Source organism: Gorilla gorilla, chromosome 18, assembly GCF_029281585.2.
Source record: "Gorilla gorilla gorilla isolate KB3781 chromosome 18, NHGRI_mGorGor1-v2.1_pri, whole genome shotgun sequence".
NCBI lineage: Eukaryota > Metazoa > Chordata > Mammalia > Primates > Hominidae > Gorilla > Gorilla gorilla.
Genome location: NC_073242.2, coordinates 20,071,308 through 20,085,576, shown reverse-complemented (window position 1 = coordinate 20,085,576; position 14,269 = coordinate 20,071,308). Strand labels below are relative to the sequence as shown.

The 14,269-nt window shown below is 44.2% G+C and overlaps 1 protein-coding gene and 1 long non-coding RNA gene across 2 annotated transcripts in view; one reads left to right on the top strand and one right to left on the bottom strand.

The window, feature by feature from the left end:
• The first annotated feature begins 85 nt into the window (after positions 1–85).
• Positions 86–4,841, top strand: LOC109028093 (uncharacterized). Its single transcript, XR_004067644.3, has 3 exons — positions 86–226; positions 3,832–3,994; positions 4,634–4,841. It is a non-coding gene; the product is annotated as an uncharacterized lncRNA (long non-coding RNA).
• Positions 4,842–4,901: 60 nt separating this feature from the next.
• LOC101148413 (acyl-CoA synthetase medium chain family member 5) overlaps positions 4,902–14,269 on the bottom strand; it is a 31,483-nt gene continuing 22,115 nt past the window's right edge. The window contains 5 exon segments of the mRNA XM_031002938.3: positions 4,902–5,855; positions 5,858–5,873; positions 6,298–6,417; positions 8,848–8,947; positions 9,036–9,163. Of these exon segments, the coding sequence (XP_030858798.3) occupies positions 5,818–5,855; positions 5,858–5,873; positions 6,298–6,417; positions 8,848–8,947; positions 9,036–9,163 (402 nt within the window). The 3' untranslated portion in view covers positions 4,902–5,817.

Below are 14,269 nucleotides of genomic sequence, written 5' to 3'. Positions count from 1 at the left end.
ATGCAAAGTGCTAGACTTCTGCTAAGCCTTATGTTTGATCTGAAAAACCTGCTCAAAAGTATCCATGCGCTTCAGGAGATAACTTTGTCTCTGCTTCTCACTTTCAGAGTTGGGGGCTGCATCTGACAAGTGGCTGTGGTTTCAAGTCTCTGGAGTCCCATTTTTTTCTCTTCCATGGAGTTTGTTTGCTGCAGTTTGAGGAGCCGAGGCATATGATAAATACCAGGTACATAATTAGTGGTTTGGAAAGAAACTGCTATTTCAATGGTTATTGGGAGCTTTCACGAAGCAACTCACCCAGAGACCCCTTGCATGAAGGTGGGAAACTCACCAGTCTTCTGGGGTGCAGAATCTTAATGTCCCCTCTGGAAAATGGGGCTGTAGACTGAGTAATAGTAACTAGGAATAACATTTATTGGTTGGGCGCAGTGACTCACACCTGTAATCCCAGCACTTTGGGAGGCCAAGGTGAGGGAATCACCTGAGGTCAGGAGTTCGAGACCAGCCTGGCCAACATAGTGAAACCCCGTCTCTACTAAAAAAAATTTAAAAATTAACTGGGTGTGGTGGTGGGCACCTGTCATCCCAGCTACTCAGGAACCTGAGGCAGGAGAATCTCTTGAACCTGGGAGGTGGAGGTTGCAGTGAGCTGAGACAGTGCCATTGCACTCCAGCCTGGGGGACAAGAGGGAAACTCAATCTCAAAAAAAAAAACAAACAACAAAAAAAACAAACAACAACAAAAACACATTTATCGAGAGAGCATTTAGTGTGCCACAAACTGTGCAGGTGTTTCGTTCAACCACCTCTATAACCCTAGCAGTTATCTATTATTATCCCCAATTCAGCATGTGGAAACTGAGGCTCAGACAGTTCAAGTCAGCCACCCAAGGAGGTAAGTGGCACCACAAAACCTGAACCCAGGTCTGGTTCACATCACGTCTAGCTCTTAACCACTCTGCCGATGCTCCAACGCCTACATCCTCAGTGTCTGAATTGAAAAATATGAGAAAATGAGAAACAAATGCAGGTTTTGGTGGTGTTGGGCCTGGCATTCGAATCCCAGCTCTGCCTCTTACAGCTGTGCAAGTTTGGATGAGTGACTCCATCTTTCTGAGCCTCAGATCTCTCTTCTGTAAAATGGGGATCACCAGGCGATTGTTTCTGTCTCAGGGCCTTTGAACCTGCTCTTCTGTCTCTGGGACAGTGTCCTCCCTGACCCCCACATCTGCACAGCTCGCTCCCTCACCTTTCGGTTTGCTCAAACATGGTCTTCACAAACCCCTTCCTGGCTACCCTATTTAAAATCCTGCACCACCATTCCGTAGTCCCTATTCTCTACTTGTACTTTATTTTCCTCCTTAGCACTGACACTGTCCGACATACTCTAATTTTTAAAATTAGATTTGTGCAAAAGTAATTGCGGTTTTTACCATCAAAAGGAATGGCAAAAACCCCAATTGCTTTTATACCAACCTAATAGTTCTTTGTTTGTTATCTCCCTTTTCACAAGGTTGCCATTTCCAGAAGGCAGGGGTTTCTGTCTCTTTCATTCACTGCTGTATCCTCAGTGCCTAGAACTGTGCTGGGTACAGAGTAGGAATAGAATCATTTTTTGCTAAATAAAGGAATGAATGAAAGATACCTACTTTATTGCTTTTTGCGGGGCTTAAATGAGATAATGTCTAGTAAGCCCACAGTGAAGTTCAACAGTTAAGAAAGAGCTCAACCAGTGGTAGTGGTTTACCATCATCATCATCACCACCACCACCCTCATAACCCTCTTCATCTTTATTACTGGAAGTGTATAAGGTGAGCTGTGGATTCTCAGGCAGAAACCCTGAAATGAAAGGATCAGTGCTCCCATCTTGGCATATCCTAGACTTCCTTGATTCTCTCCTTACATTAAAGATGTTGCTTGTGAGGCTGGACACGGTGGCTCATGCCTGTAATCCCAGCACTTTGGGAAGCCGAGGTGGGTGGATCACTTGAGATCAGGAGTTTGAGACCAGTCTGGCCAAAATGGTGAAACCCCATCTCTACTAAAAATAAAAAAATTAGCTGGGCATGGTGGTGCATGCCTGTAGTCCCAGCTACTCGGGAGGCTGAGGCAGGAGAATCGCTTGAACCTGGGAGGCAGAGGTTGCAGTGAGCTGAGACCATGTCACTTCACTCCAACCTGAGCGACAGAGTGAGACTCCCTCTAAAAAGAAAAAACCAAAAGTTGTTGCTGAGATTTACCACATTGCACAATAGGAGGTTGGGCCCTTTCTAGCTAAGGATTATTTATCAAAACCAAGATAAAAACTGAAACAAGAAAAATAAAATAAAATTAATAGCTAACATACAAGCATCACTACCCAATAAAAGCTGACACCACCTCAAATTCTGATGGACATAGTGGATTGGAAGAAGTATGAACTTTGAGAGAAAATCTTTCCAAACATGATGGCAGAATGATAGAAAGGAGTCCACAGCAATGGAAAGGCTGGGGAAAGTAGGTCTAGTATTACACTCCAGCACCCAATATAGAGATGTGGAAAAAGAGGCCTAGAGAGGGAAAGTCACCTGCCTGTGTACAAGATAGAACTGTTAGGTTTCTATTAAGAATTTTTCAGCACTCAAGAAAAGAAACAGATATATTCATTTGGAAAGAAAAAAGAGGTGAACGGTCTGCAGGTGTAATTCTTGCTTGATGCCTCTTCAGCTGCCTATTCCCCTCAATTAGTATCTTATTTTTCATTCATTCATTTATTCATTCATTCATTCAATGACTATTTACTGATATCTACTAGGCAGCAGGTCCTGATATTGGCACTGGGAAGACGGACAAGACTATCATCTAGCCTATGATCTAGAAGATCCACAATCTACTAGGAAAGACAGGCAAAACAAACCTAAAATAATAAGCAATAGCAATGAGCTATGACACCCATGAAAGAGAATGTTAAATGGGACTTCCTCTGTTGTCTCAGAATCTTGGCTGAAGCTCCAAGTGGAGACCAGGGTGACAGATAACCACCGTTTAATGAGAGGGTGTTACATGACATGCTCAGAAGTAATCCCAACTTGACTTTGGAGCTTCACTCACCTCCAGCCTGTGTATGCAAAAGGCTGCTGATAAAGCCAGCAGGTGGGCTTGATGGAAGGGAATTGTAACTGCTGAGTGGGTTCACCTTGCCCACTGCCTAGACAGAGCCGATTTATGAAGTCTCATTCTGTCACCTAGGCTGGAGTGCAGTGGCGTGATCTCAGCTCACTGCAATCTCTGCCTCCCGGGTTCAAGCAATTCTCTTGCCTCAGCCTCCCGAGCAGCTGGAATTACAGGTGCACACCACCACACCCGGCTAATTTTTGTATTTTTAGTAGAGACGAGGTTTCACCATGTTGGCCAGGCAGGTCTCGAACTCCTGACCTCAGGTGATCCACCTGCCTCAGCCTCCCAAAGTGCTGGGATTACAGACATCAGCCACTGCACCCAGACCAGGGACTTTCTTATAGAAGCCTCCCTGATACCCTCAGTCCCTGAGTCTTGATCATTTCCTCCAGTCTGTGTCTTAAATGTATTCTTTTCTTCATGGCATTACAATTGTACATTTATTTGCATTATTCTGTGATAAATAATAATGACCTTCCTACTAGACTAAACTCCACAAGGGTTTGGGCTGAAATGTGTTTCCCCAAATTCTTATGTTGAAGTCCTAAGCCCAGATACCCCAGTTCCTCCCAGTACCTCAGATTGTGACTGTCTTTGGAGACAAGGTTTTTAAAGAGGTGATTAAGTTAAAGTGAGGTCATGAGGATGGGCCCTAATCCAATCTGACATGATAGGTGTCCTTAGAAGAAGAGGAGATTGGGCCCCAGACACACATGCACAGAAGAAAGACCACGTGAAGACAAAGGGAGAAGTCGGCGATCTACAAAGCAAGGAAACATCCTCAGAATGAAACCAACCTTGCCAACCCCTGATCCTAGACCTCCAGCCTCCACAACGGTGAGAACATTAATTTCTGTTGTTTAAATGGCCCAGTCTGTTGTACTTTGTTATGGCAGCCCCAGAAAACTCACATAGGTAGGGACTAGGCTGGCTTTGGTGCATCACTGCAGTCTCAGAGCTCAGTACTGAGCAGGTGCTCACTGAATTTTCCCTGGAGGGTGTGGAGGTGCTGGGGGTGGGGTCAGCAGCACCGGGACTGCTTCAGTTTCCATCTGCTGCTTTTCTTCCAGGGTTGCTCCCAGAACCACCCTTTCCTGTTTGCAGGCCTGAGCCGTGGCTGCAGGTCTTTATGCCCCTCCTGGATAAGACATTGTGATGGTTAATGTTAGGTGTCAACCTGACTGGGTTAAGAGTCCCCAGATAGCTGTGAACATTACTTCTGGGTGTCTCTGGGAGGTGTTTCCAGGTGATATTAGAGATAGAGCCAGAGACTAAGAAAATCTGCCCTCACCCACATGGGCAGGCATCATCCAATCCATTAGGGCATGAAGAGGAGAAAAAGGAGAAAAGAGGAATTTTCTCCTTCCTTTTGGGCTAGAATATCTGTGTTTTCTTGTCCTCAGACGGTGAAGCTCCTGGTTCTCGATCCTTTGCACTCAGACAGGGAGTTATACCATTGGCTCTTCTGGTTTTCAGGCCTTTGGACTCAGATGGAATTATACCATGGGGTTTCCTGGGTCTCCAGCATGCAGATGGCAGATTGTGGAACTTCTCAGCCTCCAAAATCGAGTGAGCCAATTCCCATCATAAATCCCCTCTCCTATGTCTAAATATGTCCTATTGCTTCTCTTTCTCTGGAGAATGCTGACTAATACAGACATAATACAGCAGTCTTTGGGGATGATGTATGAGTATGTGGAGGAAGAACTAGACATGAAGCAGAGTGTGCTTTCTTTAACATAACTTTTTCATTAAAATAGTTGTATGTGCTTAGTACAAAAACTTGGAAAATACAGAAATGTAGTGGAAAAAGGAAGAAGAAAAACTACCATCCATTATTTTCTCTCCCTCCCTCCTCAGTCTCCAGGAGGATTACAATTAACTACAGTTTTCCCTTTATTTTTCAGAGTTGGGATTCTCCAGTATGCAAATATTTTTGCTCTGATTTTTAAAATTAATATAGCTTACGCTTTTCCCAAGACATACTAAACTGCTCTCAAATATTTTAGTGGCTACATCTTATGTTATTGAGTTAATCTACTACAACTTTGTTAATCATTTCCTTGTGGTTTGGATGTTAATTTGTTAATTTTTTTTTTTTAGTTTTAATGCTGTGTGATCATCTTAGTGCACCACACATTTTCTGCATTTTGATTTTTTTCTTTTGTGGTGACTCCCAAAGGTAGAATTTCTGAGCTAAAGGATATTTTATTTTATGTTCCTGCATACTTTTGCCAAATGGTTGCACACAAAGGATGAAGCCTTTACATTCCCACTGGCAGAGAATGAGTACCCACAGGAGCCCCAAGGCTATGGTAACCTGTCCTATGGAGGGAAATCTGAAAGCTCTTAGTGAGACCAGTGGGCAGATGCTGAGCCTGCCCCCAGACAGAGGGAGAAGTCAAACCACCAAGCATTTGCTAGGCGGCGCAGCATCTACGTGGTCAGGGACAATGATATTCTTTTGCTCTTTCCAGCATTGCCCAGTGATCCTGGGTATGCCATCTGGAAGCTGCACACCTTTGACATCTTTAGGGTCAAAGAGATGATGCTCCCCGTGGGGGCTGACCAGTGATCCATTAGTTTCTTGTGGAGTCTTCGGAGGTCTACGGGGCCTTCCTGGGGTTGCACCTCATTTCCCCCACTCCTGACTTCGCAATTTACTCCTTTGGATCTTTCCAGAAACCGTCTTTGGCAGTTCTGAAACAAAGGCCACCTAGTGAACAAACACAAAACAAAAAACACTTGGAAATCATCATTTCTCAAAAAGACTTTTGTTTTGAAAGAGACAATACTGTCTGCCTGTCCTTGGAAAGCGTCCTTGATTCAGGGTTTCCCCCTAAATGGCCAGAAGCAAAACAGCTGGAGCCTGGAGCACAGGATCATTTTGACAGCATTTGAGCACTACCTCTTGTATCTGATTTGTGGTAGGGATCACGCTGTTCTTAGAGCAGGAACAAAATGTGCTTTGGGGAGAACCCAAGTGAAGAAATACAGAAAAAAGCTGAAGCGGCAGCCAGGGTTACAAGTTTCTCCATATCCCCAGTGCCTGGCACAGGGCCTGGCTCTGAGTGGGAGCCCAGGCAGAGCGTGCCCATCTGATTCCCAGATCACTGTGCCCTGGAAACCCTGACGTTTACCTTCCTCGGGTATTTGTACGGAGCAGTCACCCTTTTCACATGCTCCTGGAGTTCCCGCGTTAGTGCCTCTGGGTCATGAGAGGAGTAGGCTGGAGTAAGGACTATAAATGCCTTTACCACCTGCAGGAAAACAAAATACCCAGAAAAGATCAGGCCTTGTATAACAACTCTTTTCTCCTTAAGTGAGCCTTGAATAAGTGCCTACATTAACCTTTGCACCATGAAAGTTCTACTAGGTTTTTTTGGGCACAGCCAGTGACACAAACAACATCAATTTTTCTTTTGCTGGCCCTTCCAAGTGTGACTATTAGGAGGATTGACCTTTCTGGGATGATTTCAAACTCCTACCTATTTCTCAAATTACTCCCCATACTTGGAATGACACCATTTGAAGCCAACATCGCTTCTCTTAAGAAGCAAATATTTTGGAGAAAAGAGGTTCATAAACTCCTAGGGCCATTTTCTTCTAGATTTTCCTAATGAGAGAGGTAGGTAGGCATGAGTTTGAACAGGTGGGATTGAGGAAAATGCAGGCACTTTCAAGGGGAACTAGGTCTTTGGGGGTCTGCATGGATGAACATTTGCAATCAGCAGACCCTGAACTGCACCACTTCTGTTCCAGACATCCCAAGGGACATTCTGCACCTTGGGTCTCTCTGCCCACAACTTTCCTGCGGGCTGTCTTATGCCAGGCAGGAGGAAGTGTCCCAGACTCAAGCACAAGAAACATAGTTTCTGTTAGGAATGGAAGGTCACTTGGATGCTTATTAATTCCAGCATTCCTATCTATTAACAGTATTCTATTAAAGGGGTAGCTCACTGTCCTTGCACACTTCCCAAAGGGAGGAAGGCCACTATCATTTCGTGTTCAGACAGATATGCTTTTAGAAAGAGCTTCCTCTTACTCTTACTACTGTAACTACTAAACATTTGTTGGACACTTTTTTTTTTTTTTTTTTTTGAGACAGTCTCACCCTGTCGCCCAAGCTGGAGCTCATTGAGATGATCTCAGCTCACTGCAAGCTCTGCCTCCTGGGTTCACGCCATTCTCCTGCCTCAGCCTCCTGAGTAGCTGGGACTATAGGCACCCACTGCCACGCCCGGCTAATTTTTAGTATTTTTAGTAGAGATGGGGTTTCACCGTGTTAGCCAGGATGGTCTTGATCTCCTGACCTCATGATCCACCTGCCTCAGCCTCCCAAAGTGCTGGGATTACAGACGTGAGCCACCGTGTCCGGCTCATGTGTTGGGCACTTTCTACACACCAGACTCAGTTCTAAGCACTATACATGGATTACGTTTGAGCACACAACCATTTGTCACAGTCCCAGTTAACTCACGGCATGCAGAACTAGGCATACGTTTGAGGTATGATTTCTTCAGCACATCAATGGGACTCCACACCTCCCTTATTATACATTAATGGCTTTGGATTTTAGAGGGGAATCACTTGGCCAAGAATGGCTGGCTAAAATGCAGATTCTCTGGGCTGCATTCCCAGTCATCATGATGTGGTAAGTCTGACTTTATGTCTACAAATCTATATTTTAAACAAGAATCTCAGATGATACAGTTGCAAGCAGTCCAAGAACCAGACTTTGAGAATCTCTCCTGTGGTCCTGATGCTTCTGAGAATGCAGGCTGATGTTGCACTAACTTTCAAAAGGTAACTGTTGTGCTTTAGGATTATGTTGGATGTAAGCCAGTGAAAAGTACCTAAGTCTGCCTGTTAGCTGATCTTTCCCATAATATGCGTTCCTCTGGGACCCACAGAAAGATTTCTCCTGGCCAGGCACGGTGACTCACACCTGTAATCACAGCACTTTGGGAGCCGGGGTGGGTGGATCACCTGAGGTCAGGAGTTTAAGACCTCCAACCTGGCCAACAAGGCAAAACCCTGTCTCTACTAAAAATACAAAAATTAGCCAGGTGTGGTGACATGTGTCTGTAATCCCAGCTACTGGGGGGGAGCTGAGGCAGGAAGATCACTTGAACCTGGGAGGCGGAGGTTGCAGTGAGCTAGGATCATGCCACTGCACTTCAGCCTGGACAACACAGCAAGACTCCATCTCAAAAAAAAAAAAAAAAGATTTCTCCTATGAAAGCCCAGCTTATTAAATTTGGCCTATCTTTCTGGTATATCAAGGTCATTTTGGATACATATTCTATCCCCCTCAGGTTACAGCCATCAGCAACTATTACTGGTGTGCTTGCTATGTCCTCATCTGCAAATAGAAAATGACTTTTTATTAGACAGGATGGATAACAGAGCCTGCACCTCCCCCTAAGATCTCCTGCCCCATAGCCAGCCTCTTTGGGATGAAATTGTGTCCATTTAAAAGCAAAGTGTTGGTGTTTTCCCATTATGTCCCTTTAGAGAGTAATCGTATCTCTAAAGACATGAAGGCAACGTGTGTCTGATGGTGGCATTTCAACTTTGTGGCACAAGGATGGAGGTGAAATACAGGACATTCTGAGCCTTCCTGCTTGTTCTGCTGGGTGCTAATAGGCACAGAAGCAGGAGGCCATGTTCTTGGGTGCACTGGTTACCTCTCCCCTGATGGGGTCTGGGCTGCTGACCACAGCTGACTCCAGGACAGCAGGATGCTCTGCCAGGGCACTTTCCACTTCAACAGGCCCGATCCGGTAGCTGGAAGGGAAAAACAAACTCTTCCAAGTGGGCTTCCCTCAACCCCCATGAAACTTCAAAGGAAGGAGGAAAGTGCAGACAGCTTGACCTTGAAGAATTGATCACATCGTCGTTTCTTCCCATGAACCAAAAGTAGCCATCCTTGTCCATGCGAGCTCGGTCCCCTGTGATGTAAAAGTCCCCTTGTTCTGACGCAGCTGTCTTCTCAGGATTGTCCTGAAAGACAAAGACAACCCGTGAAGGACCCTCTGGGAACAACCGCTAAGGCCAGTTACTGCCCCAGTAGCCCCCTGTAGGAAGCTGGAGACCACTCAACAGAAAGTTCAGCAGTTCCTAAAGTCCCGGCTGCCCAGAGTTCCCCAATGGACAGGGAGTTATGGCCCTGTTTAGTTGTGGGATTTCCCTCTTTTGATTGGAATCAAGCTGCCAGCAAATGGTTAAGGGCAGTCACCCATCACCATCCTTAGAAGGGGGTCTCGAAAGCATAGTTGAAAGCAGGAGGGTGGGCACACGGCCACTGGCTGTGTTTTTTAGGACAAGAGAACACATGAATACTCTTTGTGCTCAGGAATCACTAATGGTAAAAAGTGAAGGGCTAGGCCGGGTGTGGTGGCTCATGCCTGTAATCCCAGCACTGTGGGAGGCTGAGGTGTGTGGATCACTTGAGGTCTGGAATTTGAGACCAGCTGGCCAACATAGTGAAACCCTGTCTCTATTAAAGATAAAAAAATTAGCTGGGTGTGGTGGTGCATGCCTGTAATCCCAGCTACTCGGGAGGCTGAGGCAGGAGAATTGCTTAAACCTGGAAGGCAGAGGTTGCAGTGAGCTGAGATTGTGCCACTGCACTCCAGCGTGGGCTATAGGGCGAGGCTGTGAGATTGCACCACTGCACTCAAGCCTGGGCTACAGGACAAGACTTCAAGTAGGAAACAAAGGAAAGGAAAGGAAGGGGAGGGGAGGGGAGGGGAGAGGAGAGTGGGGAGGGAAGGGAAGAGAAGGGAGAAAAGAAAGAGAGAAGAAAAGGGAGGGAGGAAAGGAGGAAGGGAGGGAGGGAGGGAAGAAGGAAAAGAAAGGAAGGAATGAAAGAAAGAGAGAAAGAAAGAGAAAGAAAGAAAAAAGGAAGGAAGGAAGGAAGAAAAAGGAAGGAAGGAAGGAAAGAGAAGAAAGAAAGAAAGAGAAAGAAAAGAAAGAAAGAAAAAAGAAAGAAAGGAAGGAAGAAAGAAGGAAAGAAGGAAGGAAGGAAGGAAAGAAAAGAAAGAAAGAAAGGGAGGGAGGGAGGGAGAAAGGGCTCACCAAAAAGCTCATTGGTGTGGGGCAAGAGTAGAGGAAAGAGAAAAACAATCAAACTCTGATTCTCAAAGTTTCAAAGAAAAAGCTACTACTCAGCAATAAAAATACATGAAACCACACGGATGACTTGCAGAAACATCATACTGAGTAAAAGAACCCAGACAGATAAACTGGAATAGTTTGTGATTCCATTTACATGAAGTTCTTTTTTAAAAATGCAAAATTATTATATACTGACGACAAACAATGTATCAATTGCTGGGTCTGGAGTGGAGACTATTGCCTGTCAAGGGAGTGAAAAATGTTCCCTATTCGACTGTGGTTGCAGTTACACAGGGGCAGACATGTGTTAAAAGTCATCGACTTACACACTTAACATGGGTGAATTTTACTGTAGGTAAATTATATCTCAATTCAACAAGGACCTTCTGAGAAAAAAGGAAAAATATAAGCTACCAATACCTAAAAATACATCTAACACAAAATCTCTGAGATGTGTATGGAGAAAACTTAAAACTCTACACAACATTAAAGAAGATATAAATAAAGTGAAAGAAAGACTTAATCGGCCCGGTGCAGTGGCTCATGCCTGTAATCCCAGCACTTCGGGAGGCCAAGGTGGGTGGATCACCTGAGGTCAGGAATTCAAGACCAGCCTGGCCAACATGAAGAAACCCCATCTGTACTAAAAATACAAAAACTAGCCAGGTGTGGCGGCAGGCGCTTGTAATCCCAGCTACTTGGGAGGCTGAGGCAGGAGAATCACTTGAACCCGGGAGGCGGAGGCTGCAGTGAGCCAAGATCACACCACTGCACTCCAGCCTAGGTGACAGAGCAAGACTCTGCCTCAAAACAAAACAAAACAAAAAAGACTTAATTAATAGAGATGTCAATTATCCCTAAATCGTTTTATAGACAATACAATTCTAATCAAAATGCTAGCAAACATTTTCCAAGGAACTTGACAAGTTGATTCTAAAATACAACTGAATGAGCAAAGCGCTAAGAATAGGTAAAACACTTCTAAATAAGTTGAATAACAAGGTTAGAGTTGTTCTCCCACATATGAAGACTTATGGTAATGCTTTTGTGGATAAGACTTTATGGTATCAGTACAGAGACAGAGTAAGTGATCAAGGAAATACAAGAAAGTGCCAAAGCCTATGTATGACTATATCAAACTTTTAAAAAATGATTTATTTATTTGAGATGGAGTCCCACTCTATTGCCCAGGTTGGAGTGCAGTGGTGTGATCTCAGCTCACTGCAAGCTCTGCCTCCTGGGTTCAAACAACTCTCCTGTCTCAGCCTCCCAAGTAGGTGGGACTACAGGTGCCCGCCACCACACCCAGCTAATTTTTGTATTTTTAGTAGAGAGGAGGTTTCACCATATTGGTCAGGCTGGTCTTGAACTCCTGACCTCAGGTGATCCACCAGCCTTGGCCTCCCAAAGTGCTGGGATTACAGGCGTGAGCAACCACACCTGGCCTGTATTAAACTTTTATATCTGACAAAATTAGCATGACAGATAACTGGGAAAAGGAGCATTTATTCAACAAATTGGCTTTTTATATAGAAAAAAATAAAATAGACCCCTATCTCATACCATGCATACATCAACCACAGATGGATTATAAACTTAAACGTCAAAAGCAGAATTATAAAACTATTGGAAGAAACTATCGAATATGTGTATTTTCTACCCCAAAGTTGAAAATGATTTTATAAGACACAAAAAGCACTATCCATAACATTTAAAAACTTAATGATTTGATGACATGGAAATAAACGCTTCTGTTCAACAAAAATAGCTTAAAGAAAGTGAAAGAAAGTGAAAAGATAAGCCACAACCAGGGAGGAAGATGTTAGCAACTCTTAAAACAAACAAAGGACCGATATCAAGAATATATTAAGAACTCCTATAGTCTGGGAGTGGTGGCTCATGCCTGTAATCCTAGCATTTTGGTGGGCTGAGGCAGGTGGATCACTTGAGCCCAGGAATTCAAAACCAGCCTAGGCAACATGGTGAAACCCCATCTTTACAAAAAAAAAAAAAAAAAAAAATTAGCCAGGTGTGGTGGCGTGTGCCTGTAGTTCCAGCTACTCGGGAGGCTGAGGTGGGAGGATCATCTGAGCCCAGGAAGTCAAAGCTGCTGTGGCCATGATTGTGCCACTGCACTCCAGCCTTGGTGACAGAAGGAGACCCTGCTTCCAAAAAAAATTTTATTAAATAGTTGCATAATATTTCTGTGTGGTGGTGATATTATGTATTTGAACAAATTCCTGATGCCTGTAATCCCAGCACTTTGGGAGTTGCCTGAGGCGGGCAGATCACTTGAGGCCAGAAATTCCAGACCAGTCTGGCCAAGGTGGCAAAACCCTGTCTTTACTAAAAATACCAAAATTACCCCAGTGAAGTGGTGTGCGCCTGTAGTCCCAGTTACTCGGGAGACTGGAGTGCGAGAGTTGCTCGAGCCCAGGAGGTGGAAGTGCAGTGAGCCAAGATCCCACCACTGTACTCCAGCCTGGGCAACAGAGTGAGAAGACACTGTCACAAAAAAAAAAAAAAAAAAAAAAAAGAATGATCTGGAAAGAAAACTGTTGGTACAGGTGACGGAAAGAAACAGTCAAAAAAACTGAAGATTCTTGTCTAGCAAATAACTTTTCAAATTACTTTAGTACACTCAGTGGAACAATCTCACAACCAGAAAGAAAGTGTACAAGTGCAGTAAGTACCAGAGTCCTGCTCCACACCGAGTGGCACGAAGTCGACAATAAATAATGAATGAATACATTTTTTTCAGTGGGGTCAAAGATTTACTAATGTTTCCAGGACTGATTAGCAGAAAATACATTAAATGTTAACATGATCTCAGCTTGGCATGATTACTATGTCATGGTTTTTTGTAAGTTTCTGTGATTTTAAACAAAATAAAGTAGAAGATTATTTCTCTTGTAGTGACAGAAAAATCACTAAAATGCAACATTTTGAAAAGAAATGGACTGATTTATTTCTGCTCCTTCTAATTCTGTAGCTGATTGACAGCTTAGCAGACACATGAGATGGCATTTCTATTATGCAGTGGCTCTCAGGCTTGACATTCGAATCGCCTGGGAAACTGATCCACACCATCAGAAATGTTGATTTTAATTAAGCTGAGGTGGGGCTCAAGCATCAGCAATAACTGAGGCTTGCCAGGTGTTTCTAATGCACAGCCAGGTCTGAGAGTTTTATAGAGAAAGCTGTGAAGAAAAGAAAGCCCGACATAAACACCAGCCAAGATGAATACAAAAGAGAAGCAGTTACTGAATTATCCCAGAAACTTGGACTGAAATCCCAGGTTTGTGCCCTGCTAGCAAACCGCAAAGAGAATCCTGAAGACAGCTCTGACACAATAGTGCAGTTTGACCTTTATGTATTTATTTTATTATTATTATTATTATTATTATTATTATTATTATTATTATTATTATTTGAGACGGAGTCTTGTTCCCTCGCCCAGGCTGGAGGGCAGTGGCATGATCTTGGCTCACTGCAACCTCCCTGGTTCAAGCGATTCTCCTGTCTCAGCCTCCCAAGTAGCTGGGAATAGAGGCGTGCGCCAAAATGCCTGGCTGATTTTTGTATTTTTGGTAGAAACGGGGTTTCACCATGCTGACCAGGCTGGTGTTGAACTCCTGACCTCAGGTGATCCACCTGCCTCGGCCTCCCAAAGTGCTGAGATTACAGGTGTGAGCCACTGCACCCGGCTGCAGTTTGACCGTCAGAAGCTCCTTTCCTTTACTCTACCTCGATTTTCTCCTCATTAAAACAACGGTGCTGCCCTCATGTCATGTTTACGCTTTCAGACACACCCACGTTTAAATCCCACGTCCTGCCTGTACTAGTTGCATGATGCTGGATAAGTCACTTCCCCTTTGTAGTAGCTTCCTTATCAATAATAGTCTTCCTTATCAATAACAGAACTTTATTAATAATAGTAGCAACCTACCTCATGCAGTCATTGTTAAGGATTAAACAAATAGATATTTA